The sequence below is a fragment of the Ambystoma mexicanum genome, chromosome 4q (assembly GCF_040938575.1).
Source record: "Ambystoma mexicanum isolate Mex_15411 chromosome 4q, UKY_AmexF1_1, whole genome shotgun sequence".
Taxonomy (NCBI): Eukaryota; Metazoa; Chordata; class Amphibia; order Caudata; family Ambystomatidae; genus Ambystoma; species Ambystoma mexicanum.
In genome coordinates, this window is record NC_090928.1 from 52,435,705 (window position 1) to 52,452,774 (window position 17,070).

At 52.6% G+C, this 17,070-nt stretch overlaps 1 protein-coding gene and 1 long non-coding RNA gene across 8 annotated transcripts in view; one reads left to right on the top strand and one right to left on the bottom strand.

The window, feature by feature from the left end:
- The window catches only part of LOC138467455 (zinc finger protein 436-like), a 252,005-nt gene that overhangs the window by 132,929 nt on the left and 102,006 nt on the right, over positions 1-17,070 (top strand). For all 7 annotated transcript variants that reach the window (XM_069607462.1, XM_069607461.1, XM_069607464.1 and 4 more), the window contains exons 5-6: positions 5,307-5,417; positions 7,513-7,611. In XM_069607462.1, coding sequence (XP_069463563.1) covers positions 5,307-5,417; positions 7,513-7,611 — 210 coding nt within the window. The remainder of the gene's footprint in view (positions 1-5,306; positions 5,418-7,512; positions 7,612-17,070) is intronic.
- Positions 5,413-17,070, bottom strand: part of LOC138467457 (uncharacterized) — a 229,747-nt gene continuing 218,089 nt past the window's right edge. The window contains exon 5 of the long non-coding RNA XR_011268101.1: positions 5,413-5,591. This is a non-coding gene — a long non-coding RNA (uncharacterized lncRNA). The remainder of the gene's footprint in view (positions 5,592-17,070) is intronic.

Genomic DNA, 17,070 nt, shown 5'->3' on the forward strand with positions numbered 1-17,070 from the left:
GACGGCAAGGAATGGGAAATACATCACTTTTCAAACTGCAAGACATCCAATGTTATCTATTTGATTGAATGCCCCTGCCACTTACGATACATAGGGCAAACATCAAGACCAGTGAACAAGAGAATAGGGGAACATAAGTCTAGAATAAGATACAAGACTCACAATGCACCCCTGGTTTCACACTTTCTCGAATTCCAACATAACTGTGATTCTTTCAAATGGTGGGTGGTGGACAAAGTGATGGACTGCTCCACTACCACCAATACTCTCAACTACAAAGAATCCTGGTGGATTTTTAAACTACAGACCATTGCCCAGGGTCTCAATGAACTCGCACAGGTTGAATATCTGTAACCAGCTGCACTCTCTCCCAGCCACTATGCACCTCACTCGCTGGTATTCCTTCTATCTTTTCTTTTCAGGGACATTCCGACCCCCCCACAGCCTGGTTACTCTGATTACCCCAACCAGCAGGTGCTACACACAGTGCAACGTGGCACCCAGCCTTCGACTGCTCAGCAGCTTCATTCCACAATTTGCATATCATGCTATGTCCTTCCGTTTACAGTTATTTCTTTCCTTCACATACATGAGCACCGACATCCAACTCACCCAGTCGGCCTGCCCACTGAACTTAGGTGTATCCACAACACCAACTGTTGAATTCAAAACGAGGCGTCCTTTCGCGTCCATGTCTCCTTGGAGACCAGACTGCTGCGCCCTTGCGCATGCGCGAGGGAGAGACGCTCACTCGACCCGCATGCGTACTTCATATTGCTCGCACAGCTCCTTCTCCTCTGAACGCGAGCGCCGCTTCTGTGCGAATCTGCTGCACGCCAACAGATCCATGCCTTTAGGTGAGTTCTACCCGACATAGGGCACCAGCCTCCCATTCAGGGCCCCACCTCACAGCCTGCACCATTCACTGACAGGCTGTTACGGTCTCTTCATTTCCCTGTTTTGGTTCTTTTGTCTCTCCCCCTTACCCCCGCCCAGTAGTTTCGATCTTCTGACCGCCCAGACCTTACAGACAGGAACTTTTCTCCTGCCACCAAGACTCCTTTCACACCGAGGGACTCATGCATCACCTCGACCAGCGGTACCCAGTCTAACAGGTACCCCCCTCTTTTTGTTACTTTTACATCATGTCAGCAACTAATAGGCTCCCCAGCCACATGTGCCTTAATCCACCACATATGTCTTTTTCAGGTCGCTCCACAGTGTTTACCCAGCGTCCCTCAGCTAGCAGGCAACCATCCTGTTACCATGAGCACTGCTACTATCAGCTCATACACCTAAAAACCTCTGAATGCAAGGTCAGTGCTTGGGGACGGAGGGCTTTCCCGAGTCTGTAGCCTCTCTCAGGCGTTTTTAACATTTGCATACATGGTCCATGTTCTGGAACATCCAACAATATCTTATATATTGTATTTTAATCATAGGGAGACCTGCTTTTCCTGGCCCCAGAAGAAGGCTACCATCCTTTCACAGCCGAAACGTCCCACGTCATTGTGTCTTTAACCTACATCATAGAGACCAATGACCTACATCATCTTTACCACCTTCAGTGTTGACGTTGGTTGCAAAAGTGTTGACAAATATGAAGTAATATTTTGGAACACAACACACAGGCAGCACAACAGAGTAACAATATAGTATTGTGGAGACAACACACTATACTTATCTTACAAATGTGTTCTTTTTTGAAATGTTGGCAGAGTGCCTATAAAAAGTCACTTTAGATTTTTGTACGACTTTAAGTATAACAGGCAGCATTTTGTGGCTTCTGTGTTAAACATTTGTGTCCTTGCTTTTCAAAACTCAGCAAGTAGGTGACTATGTTTATTGCTTATCGTTTATATGTAAGTCTTTCAGCTAGCAAAATTGAATTACCCATGCTGAAATATGTGACCTAAATAAATAAAGGTTTCAATAACTGGTTTTCCAGTTTTTCCAGAATTTGGATTTGTACGTTTCCCTCCTATGATGCATACTTATGGAGATGTATTTTACTTAATATGGAGATGTGTTATAATTGTTTCTACAGCAAACTATTGTAGTATACATGTTTGAGGTCAGGACCACCCCCCTGTACTAAATATCATTTCAGCCTTAACGTCCTGCCCGACCACAGGCTATCCCTTAGGTTACAAAAGTATAGGGGAGAGTAAGCATAGTAGTTTGATATGGTGATTATCAGTAAAGCGCCTGTGATCAAGCACGAGAGCAGGACAGGGGGCGTACATTAAGGCACAATTTCTAAGTTCATCAATACCACAGTTACGCTATTAGGCACATTTTCTAGATTCAGCTTTAGCACAGTGACGCTATTAGACACACTTTCTAGATTCAACTTTACCACAGTGACTATACTACAGAGACGCAATTAGGCACATTTTCTAAAATCAACTATACCACAGTTACGCTATTAGACACATTTTTTAGATTCAACTTTAGCACAGTGACGCTATTAGGCACACTTTCTAAATTCAACTATACTAGTGACGCTAGTAGGCACATTTTCTAAAATCAACTATGCCACAGTTATGCTATTAGGCAAACTAAGCTGAAAGTATATGTGTAACCTCCTGTGTGAAAGGCACCCAGATACCCCCAGGTTGGGTGCGCCATACAAATAAATAAACAAACAAACAAGTTAGATTCGTCTGAACGGGCACTATGTCTGATGACGGCTGTGCCAGGGTTGTGTAGGTGCGCCTGCCTTGTTTAATCTTTATATATTGGACTTTGGTGCTGCCTTGGGCAAAGTCAGTGCATTTCCTCACCCACTGCATCACTTCAGTGGCTGGTTTATGCCAATGATTTGATGCTTCTTGATCAAACAGCAGACGGATTACAATTAATACGTGAATAATGACGATTTAGAGATCAACTGTTTAAAATTCCAGGAAAGTAGCTCGATTTAATTGTTTTTAAATAGTATACAAATGGAGGCGGTTGATCAGTTTGTGTATTTGGGATTCCATATAAATAAAAATATAAGCATTGGACTAAATGTGGAGAGAATGCGATCCAAGAGTTTCATGCTTGCATCGCAAATGGAAAACAAAATGTAAATATGGATGCTTTTCCCTTTCTCCCAGTGATAAACGGTTATGAAGCAAAGGTTATTCCATGTTTAATGTATGCCTCTGAAATCCTATATCCTGAAGGATTAGACAGTTTGGCACAGAGAATGTGTCTTAATCTGCTGACTACGCATGAAACAGTAGGTGCAAGGTCTGACATTCCCAGAAGGGGAACGCTATTGTCAAATCTGTAAAAATGTTTGAAGCAGAAACATTAGAACATCTGTTTGTTAACGCCCAAAACTACAGTTCTTAAGGGTACACATTTTAGGTGTTTTACGCATGATGTACATTTTTGGTCATGAATCTCATCTGCAAATCGGCTTTCACCAATTCTAGCTACAATCAGATTTTCTATATCTATATTCCATCTTGATGTATGAATGATGTTTTGATTATTATATATTGGTAATCATTGTTGTAATCATGTTTAAAAAAGTAAATTGTTTCTATTTTAATTCTAAATAGATTTGCGGGAGGTAACTTGCTTGTTATATGAACTGAGGGTATTTATAATGGATATACTTATTTTTTCTTTATTATTTCTCCTCTTTACTTTTTATGTTTTGATGTAAATCGCCATTATAGTCTTATTAATCTTAAATTTGTATTCGTATGAATCTTGTCTAAGGTTTATCACAAGAAAGCAATAACAGTATATAAGATACATGCAAATAACAGGGCATATCTGAAAAGCTCAATATTAAATAAATGCTAAATAAATACCACATGTGTAAAATGCCTGATTACTGAACGCATTAAAAGTAACAACAGTGGGGCAGATTGAATTCTGGGACGAAGTTGATTTTGGGGGGTCCTATTTTATTAGGTGTCCACCCAATGAATGAGGCTCGAGCTAAGTTTGATCCCCGGTCCGCAGTCTATCATGCATGCACCACATAGGCTTTCAATCACTGATGCACCACTGCTGCATACAACTGCAATGCCTACATCACTCTCCCCCACTCGCAGCATTCCTGTGTCCTGGGCCAGAACAAGAAGGTGCAGGTACTCTTACCCCCATTCCCCTTTTGAATGGCAAGGAGCCACCTTGTGGTGAAATGATGAATATCGCCTCAGGAGGCTGTGCACAACCAATATCAAAGATATTGCAGTACAGTGTGCTCTCTATCAAATGTGGATAGGCTGCCAATTGTAATGGAGCAATTACCCTCCCAACACTTCGTTCTCCATCATTGCCTCCAAAACACTGAAAGGACTCTAGGTATGTATATGAATTTCGAAAACTGTAGTTGTAATTTTCTCTAAAGTTGAGGCGATTGTGGTAAATGAACCCCACTAGAGGACCTCTTCCTCAGTATTCAGGAGTTCCTTATGGGCCTATATTGAATGAATACGACACTAGCAGCGTTGTCAAAGGTGTTAAGGAGGGTAATGCACGAATTAGCAATCAGCGATACCTTCTCCTGTCTCCTTCCATTCCCTCCACCTCCCCAACCCACGACGTCTTTACTTGGTGCACTGAAGTAACTTGCACCTAATTTTTGTAAATTATTTTATTGTGTTTAGTCAGATTTGACTTTTCACATAAATACATTGAAACCATACGATTTAAAACATTAGCTAGTTAGCTTGCACCTAATGTAATACAGTTCCAAATCCAAATAAACAAAATTGTATGTTTTTGCATGTTTAGACCCGTCACAACGCGGCCAAAGATTATGACATTCGAACGCTAAGCATTTGCAAATAGGGAGTATGCTAGCTATTGATTGATCAAACACATTTGTGTTTCTCTTAGGCACCCTGCACGCATACATTATTCGTCTTTACCACCATCCCTTAATTGGCATACAAAGTATGGCACCCGCTTTCTTTAGTGAATGCTGGCATTGGTGGGAGAAGGTGGCATCACAAAGTCCAACGGCGAATAACTACTTACCATATGATCACCAGTAGCTTGACTTAATAATGAGGGACCAATCCAGTTGTGTTTCATTGTATAAAGGGGTTGAGGGGCCGATGCTCAGAACAAGAAAAGTGTACAAGAGGCTGTGCAAATACTAGTAATGCTACCAGCACTGTGACCAACACATCAATAAATCCATCTCAATTTGAGTTCAGTGAAAGTAAAATATACCACAATTGTTCCATGTGAAATTGTTCAACCTTTTAAATGTATTATAAAAGATATAAAAGTCAGCAAAATTCAACCATGCATTTTAAGAAAATTAACATTGTGATGTTGTTTGACAGAATATCCATTTCTCAATGCTAGCAACCTTTTGACGAAGGAAGAGCCAATTTCAATTTTCATTGATGATCTTCGTGCAGAAAATGAAGAAAGCAGCTCTGACCCAAACTCTGGTAGGTTTATTATTTTTTATGTTTCTTGCAATAGTTCCAATTCTCAGTAATTGACCTCTTTGCAGCAGGATATAGGTGCTTATGATTGAATTCTTGGTCAGTATAAGTGCCCTTCCCAGTGAGTTAAGTTATACATGTTGTCTTGTTTTGTCATATTGTTGGGCTGTCAGGTAGCTGTGCAAAAAAAACAATGTTCCTGTTATATTTTCATATAGAGTATTTGGGAAGCTGTCTTATTTCACAATTTAACGTGTATCATTAAAAACAAAGACCTCTACGTAATGGTCATAAAGGGTAGCATTTAATCACATATACCATTCAATATACCATTCAATAGTCCCAGCTGTACATTAGACTTATTAAAAAGACGGGTGGCCCATAATAAGACCATCTAATAAAGCTCTATGGACGATGAAGTCTCTTGTTTCCAAACAGCCAAGCAAGATGGATTATATTTAAAGTATGCAATACATTCTCAGTGTGCCCACAGAACTCGAGAAATGTGATTTACATGATGTATGTTCACACATGCCAAACAAATTAGAAATAACAAAAACACATTTTCTCAAAATCCACGTCTCTTACACTGGGTGTGATACACTATTGCCATCCAGTGGCATTGCAGACTTCTCAGGAGTTTGTGAACCCTGATGCCAATCCTTTTCCTAGAAAAGTCTGTTTGTTGGTTTTTGCATGTTTCCCGGTGGTTCACAAACCCTGTTACCAGTCCTGGTTCACCAAAGTTCTCTGGGTAAGCCGCACTGTCTCTTCCACTAGCTGAAGTAATAGCTGGAGCTTCTCCTTCAGGTTGAGATGGAGGCAGGGGGTTGCCCTCCTTCCCTTAACATTCTATTTAGGATACTCTGTCGCCCGGGTCAGTCCCCTTCCTTCCATACCACTCAGAGATTCCCATCTTAGGTCGCACTGACTATTCCTACACTGACTATCTTGCCTCAGTTTGCATCCTCTCCTGTCCTCACCTCTTTAGCTTGCTTTTGGCATAGCCAGCCTCCTTCTACCTTCCTGTTCTGTCTGGCTAGGGGTATGCCCTCAAACTGTTCTGTTGCCACCACCTCTGCTATTACCACCCCCTCTGATTCCCCCCTCTTCTCCCCCTCCCCTTGTCTCCCAACATCTCCTTACTGCTTCTTGTATCCATCTTCAACACTCTGCCTACTGCAACCTTCAACAACCCACACCAGCTGACTGGGGTTCCTTATTTGTATAGTGTGCTCCCTTTATTGGGATTTGAGTGAGTGTATGCACCTATGTTTGATAATTGGGGCAGGTTTGGGATTGGCTGCTGCTCCACTGTGTACATAGCCTCCCAGTGGGCATAGGTGGGTGACCAAGTATTTGTTCCCTGCCTGCCATTTGGGATTCCAGTTCTCTCTCTCTTACCTTTTTTTAGAGCTTCCTGTGCAGAGGTGAGGTAATCAGTTCCCTAAGTCTGTTTTGTACGTACTGGAAACTCTCTTGATTAAAACTTCCAAAATGTATGGAAAACATTTGCTTGCAGTGGACTTGCAAAATTGTGTCCATGGTGAGTGAGCGCTCTGCCGGTAGGCAATAAATTGGTACCTTAGTTTCACACATGGGTCATGCAACCTTGTAGCATTGAACCAATTGTAGTAGGCTAGCGCTTCGGGGCATCTTATCAGGGAATCTTCAGACTCCCTCAGTTGGGCAAGGGGTCAATATCAGTGGGCTCTGTTGACTGTCCCTTGCCATGTCCTGGTTTGCAAGAACCAGTGAATAGGATTTCCTCCCCATGCCACCTCCGAGGCCCATCATCCACTGGACGGTTCAGCACTCAACCCCCTAGGTCACCAGCTTGATGTCCCCCAGAGCAAGGCAGGGGACTTTGTCACAGTACACTCTTCAGTTACTCAAACCTTATCAAGAACTTTTGATAGTTGTGAACAAGATCCCCCGTCTGACGATGCCACCCTCTTGGAAGGCCCTTTAATATAAATGCAAAGGATTTTTCTTTTGCCCCGCCTCAGTTCTTTTTTGGCTGTGGGAATGCACTTGTTAAATGATTTATATTTTCATATATTCGTTATGTCATACTTAGATTTCTCTTATGCAACAGGTTATGAAATTGTTTCATTCTGCATAAATGACAAGACTGAGATCAGCAACATGGCCAATCAGGACAGTAAAGAATTCAAAACCATCAGCCTTTCCAGAGGTGAGTACAGCGCATGTATCTGCTGCAAATCTGAATGTTATTCTATTAGTGTTCACACTTTCTTAGGTAAGATTTTCACAGAACTGGTAAATCTTCATGACCTGGGTCAACCCCAGAACTTTATGCTTTACTAGTGGGATATTTTTCCATAATACCTCAGTGAGTGGGAACCTTTTTCCACACTCACATAATCTTTAACTCTTTTTATAGGTGTCCTTTTTAAGACTATCCATAGTGTCTTTTTAAAGTTAGCCTCTTTAACAACGTATTGGCAATAAGTGCCTGTTGTTGCTGGGTTGCCCTAGAGGCTCTCCTTTTAACTTTCTTGTGCTAACCTTGAGTAAACTACAGTTCCCAAGGGTAGAAAGGATCTTTGGATCCCTTTCACATTTTGTTAAGTGAAACCAGCAAACCCCACCTTATGTGGAGTGCTGGGGAGATACAATGTATCCCCTTTCACACTAAAACTATAACAATACTGTTACAGGGACAAGCTTACCTTCAATGGCTGGTAGCAGTGATATCTTATATTAATTTGGTGCATCTTTACCGTGGGCTGTGTTCACAGCTGCAGTAAAGGGACCTAAGCCATCTGAATCTCGCTGAAACTTCGTGGGCATACTGGTGGATCTCCAGAGACACAAATCGAGTCCGAAAAGTCCTCTCACCAGAGTGCTGGACCTTTAAAACAACGAGAATTCAACCGCAATCTTCTGTCTTCTTCTGTGCTCCTTAAAAGGGAGCCAAATCCGCAGAACCGCATTCAGCCACGAGGGAAACCTTGCCTAGAGCCTTCTTCATTGACCCTTGCTGCAAAGACCCTTCTGAGGTCTTGTTTTCAGTCTCCACGACAGGGAATCCACTGACCGGGTATTTGGCTGTAGACCCTGAAGATCTCCTTCTGTAAAATCTTCTTTAATGCAGAGGTACTGTGTTGGCTCGGGTATGTACTTACCTTAAGCCTGTTAGGATTTCTGTGTAGCTGTGTGGTGTTTTCTGTGATATATGATATGGCATTTATAACGCGCCTATACACAAGTGTTTCAAGGCGTGCTGAGGCAAGGGAGGGAAACAATGGGAGGACGGACAGCGATCCTACTAGGCCAGGTGTCATTCAGATCACGCAAGTGCATGGGAAGGGGGCCGGGACAGTGCAGTACATTGAAAAAGATAATAACAATAAGTAACGGCCCACAAGTGGCAAGTGCAAGGGTTAGTGCATACATCAGGTGTCAAGGGCTGGTAGGGGGACTGTAGGGATACAGAAAAAGTCCCCAAGTGTGGGGGTTGCCAAGTGGGCAGTGCAGGTGTGTGATGGGGAGGCCTCTCATCCAGTGCACCCAGTCCCACTGCTAGAATCCTGCTAGGGTGTCTTCTGCGAAGCCCCTGGACCCTCTTATAACTCTAAAGTAAAGTACTCACCTGTTTGCCCAGTTTTCCTAAGGAACTCTGACTTTTGATACTAAAGAACCTATTCTGACACTGCCTGTTGGTCACTAGTCCTAGTGACCACCCTTCTGCCACTGAGAACACTCATGCTCCAAGAATAAGGGAAAGACTTTCAAGGGATTGGGACTTCTGCCTAGAAAAGAAAACAAGTGTTTAAAAGTTACTTACTTGTAAAGAGTTGGCTGGTAACTGTAATTCTAAGAGTGAACAGTTACAAAAGTTCTTACTGATCTTGAATGTGTGATGCACTATTCTTAAGTATGGTTAACATCTTTTCATCCTTTGACACTGTTTTGCCAGTCTAATAGAAAGTAGATGTGAAGGTATTTTACTCTCCCGTGATTAGGTTGTGCCTCTTCCCAAAAGTAAAGTGTTGGTTTCACCAGATTAGTCCTTTGAGGGTAATTGTGTGAGTGTCCTCCAACTGTTGGTATCACCAGATTAGTCCTTTGAGGATAATTGTATGAGTGGCCCCCAACTGGGTCTTGCTTCCCCTGACTTGCTACTAGCCTGTCCTTAATAAGTCTGTATTAGATTGTTGCCTAACTAGAATAACTTCAAGTCATTCAGTAAAGTGTGACATTGGGTTTTATTTTCCCCTTCATTGTGAGGTTAAAAAAGGTATGTGGGTTTTACTTACCTTGTGTTAGCTGTGTGCCATCCCAAAATAAGTTACATGAGTTAATGCTTACCTCAATCTGGGGTTCCCTGATTTCAAAAGCAGCTGTAATTGTATGTTACATTCTTACAGGCCGATTCATGGAATTAATGTGCGCCGAAAATTCTGGCGCAGAGGTGCCAAAACGAAATTCGCAGTGCAACTGCGAAAATCGCAGGGAAACCAGCGCACATCGATTCATGGAAGTCCGTGCGCGAGAAAAATGTTGGATGTGCGCTGAAAAAGTGCACGGCGCACGCCGGCGCACAGGTCATCCAACGGCGTGCGCCACGCCCACTGCGAAATCGCACATAGCGCGGCGCACATCACAAAAGTAAGCGGAACACGGGGCGTAACACTTGGAATGGGGAACAACGCGTGAAAATATGGGTGTCACGAGGGAAGTACAGGAGGCAAGTGCGCGGAACGCCCACACGCTCGCCTACAACTCGTTTTCATGGAATCGAATAGGGCAAACCAGTGCACGGTGAAAGACGCGCACAGGGCCAAACAAGTACGCCACAAGAAAGCAGGCGGTAGCGTCCCTGCGCCTGAAATAAATGTGCGCCAAAATGTGCGCTAACAAAAAGCACCCATATCCAGCTATGATGAATGGTCCATACAGTGGCCCCCTAGGACAAATGAGGTGCAAAGCGGTACCGACAAACACGGACACCCGCTGTGTGAAAAATAGCGGGTGCGTGTATTACAGGGTTCGCGGGAAGTTCCACACGCGATTGGCCTGGGCACGTGTATTCCGGGGTGCTCATGAAGTTTCCCACGCGAATTAGCAGGGTACATGTATTTCGGTGTGCGCGTGAAGTTCCACATGCAATTTCAGCAGAGTACGTGTACTCCAGGTGCACGGCAAATTCCACACGCGAATCCAGCAGCCTACGTGTATTTCGGGGGTGCCGGGGAGTCCCACACGTGAATTGGCCGTGTGGGTCCTCCCAGCTGTTCCCTCTACACCCTCCACGGCCCCTGCAGGTGGCCCACACCACAGGGGACTACCCTGCACCCCTGCACATGTCCCGCAGGCAGCCCATCCACCATGGCCATGCCCTGCAGCCAACCCACATGTCACCTTGCACTACTGCCCACCAACGCATGTCTCCCAGCACCCCCACCCCCCAGCATCCAGGGGCACCCTCCACCAAGCCGCCACTCCTGTCCCACCTCCCTGCATCCAGGGGCACCCTCCACCAGGCCCCCACTCCTGTCCCCCTGCACCCCCACCCCCCTGCATCCAGGGGCACCCTCCACCAGGCCCCCACTCCTGTCCACCTGCACCCCCACCCCCCCACCAGTCAGGGGCACCCTCCACAGGCCCCCACTCCTGTCTCCCAGCAACCCCAACCCCCAGCCGTGCGATTTGCCTGGGTACGTGTATTCCAGGGATGCGCGGGTAGTCTCACATGCGATACCATCAGGGTACGTGTATCATGGGTCCGCGTGAACTTCCACACGCGATACCAGCAGGGTACGTGTATTCCAGGGTTCGCGGGAAGTTCCACACGCGATTGCCCTGGGTCCGTGTATTTCGGGGTGCGCGGGAAGTTTCACACGCGAATTAGCAGGGTACGTGTATTTCAGTGTGCGCGTGAAGTTCCACACGCGAATTAGCAGGGTACGTGTATTTCAGTGTGCACGTGAAGTTCCACACGCAATTTCAGCAGGGTACGTGTACTCCGGGTGCTTGGTAAATTCCACACGCGAATCCAGTAGCCTACGTGTATTTCGGGAGTGCCGGGGAGTCCCACACGTGAATTGGCTATGTGGGTCCTCCCAGCTGTTCCCTCTACACGCTCCACGGCCCCTGCAGGCGGCCCACACCACTGGGGACTACCATGCACCCCTGCACATGTCCCGCAGGCAGCCCATCCACCATGGCCATGCCCCCCAGCCAACCCACATGTCACCTTGCACTACTGCCCACCAACGCATGTCTCCCAGCACCCCCACCCCCCAGCATCCAGGGGCACCCTCCACCAGGCCCCCACTCCTGTCTCCCTGCACCCCCACCCCTCAGCACTGTGGTACACCCTCCACCAGGCCCCCACTCATGTCCAACTCATGTCCCCCTGCACCCCCACCCCCAGCACTGTAGGGCACCCTCCACCAGGCCCCCACTCCTGTCCCCCTGCACCCCCACCCCCCTGCATCCAGGGGCACCCTCCATCAGGCCCCCACTCATGTCCAACTCATGTCCCCCTGCACCCGCACCCCCCAGCAGTGCAGGGCACCCTCCACCAGGCCCCACTCATGTCCAACTCATGTCCCCCTGCACCCCCACCCCCCAGCACTGTGGGGCACCTGCCAGCAGGCCCCCACTCATGTCTCACTCATGCCTCCCTGCACCCCCACCCCCCAGCAGTGCAGGGGCACCCTCCACCAGGCCCCCACAACTGCCCAACTCCTGTCTCCCTGCACCCCCACCCCCCAGCAGTGCAGGGCACCCTCCACCAGGCCCCCACTCCTGTCTCCCTGCACCCCCACCCCCCACCAGTCAGGGGCACCTGCCAGCAGGCCCCCACTCCTGTCTCCCTGCACCCCCACCCCCCACCAGTCAGGGGCACCTGCCAGCAGGCCCCCACTCATGTCCAACTCATGTCCCCCTGCACCCCCACCCCCCAGCAGTGCAGGGCACCGTCCACCAGGCCCCCACTCATGTCCAACTCATGTCTCCCTGCACCCCCACCCCCCAGCAGTGCAGGGCACCCTCCACCAGGCCCCCACTCATGTCCAACTCATGTCTCCCTGCACCCCCACCCCCCAGCAGTGCAAGGCACCCTCCACCAGGCCCCCACACATGTCCCCCTGCACCCCCACCCCCCAGAAGTGCAGGGCACCCTCCACCAGGCCCCCACTCATGTCCAACTCATGTCCCCCTGCACCCCCACCCCCCAGCACTGTGGGGCACCTGCCAGCAGGCCCCCACTCATGTCCCACTCATGTCTCCCTGCACCCCTACCCCCCAGCAGTGCAGGGGCACCCTCCACCAGGCCCCCACTCATGTCCAACTCATGTCCCCCTGCACCCCCATCCCCCAGCACTGTGGGACACCTGCCAGCAGGCCCCCACTCATGTCCCACTCATGTCTCCCTGCACCGCCACCCCCCAGCAGTGCAGGGGCACCCTCCACCAGGCCCCGACTCATGTCCAACTCATGTCCCCCTGCACCCCCACCCCCCAGCACTGTGGGGCACCTGCCAGCAGGCCCCCACTCATGTCCCACTCATGTCCCCCTGCAACCCCACCCCCCAGCAGTGCAGGGCACCCTCCACCAAGCCCCCACTCCTGTCTCCCTGCACCCCCACCCCCCACCAGTCAGGGGCACCTGCCAGCAGGCCCCCACTCCTGTCTCCCTGCACCCCCACCCCCCACCTGTCAGGGTCACCTGCCAGCAGGCCCCCACTCATGTCCAACTCATGTCTCCCTGCACCCCCACCCCCCAGCAGTGCAGGGCACCCTTCACCAGGCCCCACTCATGTCCAACTCATGTCTCCCTGCACCCCCACACCCCAGCAGTGCAGGCCACCCTCCACCAGGCCCCACACATGTCCCCCTGCACCCCCACCCCCCAGCAGTGCAGGGCACCCTCCACCAGGCCCCCACTCATGTCCAACTCATGTCCCCCTGCACCCCCACCCCCCACCAGTCAGGGGCACCTGCCAGCAGGCCCCCACTCATGTCCCACTCATGTCCCCCTGCACCCCCACCCCCAGCAGTGCAGGGCACCCTCTACCAGGCCCCCACTCCTGTCTCCCTGCACCCCCACCCCCCCACCAGTCAGGGGCACCTGCCAGCAGGCCCCCACTCCTGTCTCCCTGCACCCCCACCCCCCACCAGTCAGGGTCACCTGCCAGCAGGCCCCCACTCATGTCCAACTCATGTCTCCCTGCACCCCCACCCCCCAGCAGTGCAGGGCACCCTCCACCAGGCCCCACTCATGTCCAACTCATGTCTCCTTGCACCCCCACCCCCCAAGAGTGCAGGGCACCCTCCACCAGGCCCCCACACATGTCCCCCTGCACTCCCACCCCCCAGCAGTGCAGGGCACCCTCCACCAGGCCCCCACTCATGTCCAACTCATGTCTCCCTGCACCCCCACCCCCAGCACTGTGGTGCACCCTCCACCAGGCCCCCACTCATGTCCAACTCATGCCCCCCTGCACCCCCACCCCCAGCACTGTAGGGCACCCTCCACCAGGCCCCACTTCTGTCCCCCTGCACCCCCACCCCCCTGCATCCAGGGGGACCCTCCATCAGGCCCCCACTCATGTCCAACTCATGTCCCCCTGCACCCGCACCCCCCAGCAGTGCAGGGCACCCTCCACCAGGCCCCACTCATGTCCAACTCATGTCCCCCTGCACCCCCACCCCCCAGCAATGTGGGGCACCTGCCAGCAGGCCCCCACTCATGTCCCACTCATGTCTCCCTGCACCCCCACCCCCCAGCAGTGCAGGGGAACCCTCCGCCAGGCCCCCACACATGCCAAACGCCTGTCTCCCTGCACCCCCACCCCCCAGCAGTGCAGGGCACCCTCCACCAGGCCCCCACTCCTGTCTCCCTGCACCCCACCCCCCATTAGTCAGGGGCACCTGCCAGCAGGCCCCCACTTCTGTCTCCCTGCCCCCCCACCCCCCACCAGTCAGGGGCACCTGCCAGCAGGCCCCCACTCATGTCCAACTCATGTCCCCCTGCACCCCCACCCCCCGGCAGTGCAGGGCACCGTCCACCAGGCCCCCACTCATGTCCAGCTCATGTCTCCCTGCACCCCCAGCAGTGCAGGGCACCCTCCACCAGGCCCCCACTCATGTCCAACTCATGTCTCCCTGCACCCCCACCCCCCAGCAGTGCAGGGCACCCTCCACCAGGCCCCCACACATGTCCCCCTGCACCCCCAACCCCCAGCAGTGTAGGGCACCCTCCACCAGGCCCCCACTCATGTCCAACTCATGTCCCCCTACACCCCCACCCCCCAGCACTGTGGGGCACCTGCCAGCAGGCCCCCACTCATGTCCCACTCATGTCTCCCTGCACCCCCACCCCACAGCAGTGCAGGGGCACCCTCCACCAGGCCCCCACTCATGTCCAACTCATGTCCCCCTGCACCCCGACCCCCCAGCACTATGGGGCACCTGCCAGCAGGCCCCCACTCATGTCCCACTCATGTCTCCCTGCACCGCCACCCCCCAGCAGTGCAGGGGCACCCTCCACCAGGCCCCCACTCATGTCCAACTCATGTCCCCCTGCACCCCCACCCCCCAGCACTGTGGGGCACCTGCCAGCAGGCCCCCACTCATGTCCCCCTGCACCCCCACCCCCCAGCAGTGCAGGGCACCCTCCAGCAACCCCCCACTCCTGTCTCCCTGCACCCCAACCCCCCACCAGTCAGGGGCACCTGCCAGCAGGCCCCCACTCCTGTCTCCCTGCACCCCCATCCCCCACCAGTCAGGGTCACCTGCCAGCAGGCCCCCACTCATGTCCCACTCATGTCCCCCTGCACCCCCACCCCCAGCAGTGCAGGGCACCCTCCACCAGGCCCCACTCATGTCCAACTCATGTCTCCCTGCACCCCCACACCCCAGCAGTGCAGGGCACCCTCCACCAGGCCCCACACATGTCCCCCTGCACCCCTACCCCCCCAGCAGTGCAGGGCACCCTCCACCAGGCCCCCACTCATGTCCAACTCATGTCCCCCTGCACCCCCACCCCCGAGCAGTCAGGGGCACCTGCCAGCAGGCCCCCACTTATGTCCCACTCATGTCCCCCTGCACCCCCACCCCCAGCAGTGCAGGGCACCCTCCACCAGGCCCCCACTCCTGTCTCCCTGCACCCCCACCCCCCACCAGTCAGGGGCACCTGCCAGCAGGCCCCCACTCCTGTCTCCCTGCACCCCCATCCCCCACCAGTCAGGGTCACCTGCCAGTAGGCCCCCACTCATGTCCAACTCATGTCTCCCTGCACCCCCACCCTCCAGCAGTGCAGGGCACCCTCCACCAGGCCCCAGTCATGTCCAACTCATGTTTCCCTGCACCCCCACCCCCCAGCAGTGCAGGGCACCCTCCACCAGGCCCCCACACATGTCCCCCTGCACTCCCACCCCCCAGCAGTGCAGGGCACCCTCCACCAGGCCCCCACTCATGTCCAACTCATGTCCCCCTGCACCGTCACCCCCCAGCAGTGCAGGGCACCCTCCACCAGGCCCCCACTCCTGTCTCCCTGCACCCCCACCAGTCAGGGGCACCTGCCAGCAGGCCCCCACTCCTGTCTCCCTGCACCCCCACCCCCCACCAGTCAGGGGCACCTGCCAGCAGGCCCCCACTCATGTCCAACTCATGTCTCCCTGCACCCCCACCCCCCAGCAGTGCAGGGCACCCTCCACCAGGCCCCACTCATGTCCAACTCATGTCTCCCTGCACCCCCACTCCCCAGCAGTGCAGGGCACCCTCCACCAGGCCCCCACACATGTTCCCCTGCACCCCCACCCCCCAGCAGAGCAGGGCACCCTCCACCAGGCCCCCACTCATGTCCAACTCATGTCCCCCTGCACCCCACCCCCCAGCAGTGCAGGGCACCCTCTACCAGGCCCCCACACATGTCTCCCTGCACCCCCACCCCCCAGCAGTGCAGGGCACCCTCCACCAGGCCCCCACACATGTTCCCCTGCACCCCCACCCCCCAGCAGTGCAGGGCACCCTCCACCAGGCCCCCACTCATGTCCAGCTCATGCCCCCTCACCCCCACCCCCCAGCAGTGCAGGGCACCCTCCACCAGGCCCCCACACATGTCCCCCTGCACTCCCACCCCCCAGCAGTGCAGGGCACCCTCCACCAGGCCCCCACTCCTGTCTCCCTGCACCCCCACCCCCCACCAGTCAGGGGCACCTGCCAGCAGGCCCCCACTCCTGTCTCCCTGCACCCCCACCCCCCACCAGTCAGGGGCACCTGCCAGCAGGCCCCCACTCATGTCCAACTCATGTCTCCCTGCACCCCCACCCCCCAGCAGTGCAGGGCACCCTCCACCAGTCCCCACTCATGTCCAACTCATGTCTCCCTGCACCTCCACCCCCCAGCAGTGCAGGGCACCCTCCACCAGGCCCCCACACATGTTCCCCTGCACCCCCACCGCCCAGCAGTGCAGGGCACCCTCCACCAGGCCACACTCATGTCCAACTCATGTCCCCCTGCACCCCCACCCCCCAGCAGTGCAGGGCACCCTCCACCAGGCCCCCACACATGTCTCCCAGCACCCCTACCCCCCAGCAGTGCAGGGCACCCTCCACCAGGCCCCCACTTATGTCCCACTCATGTCCCCCAGCACCCCCACCCCCCAGCAGTGCAGG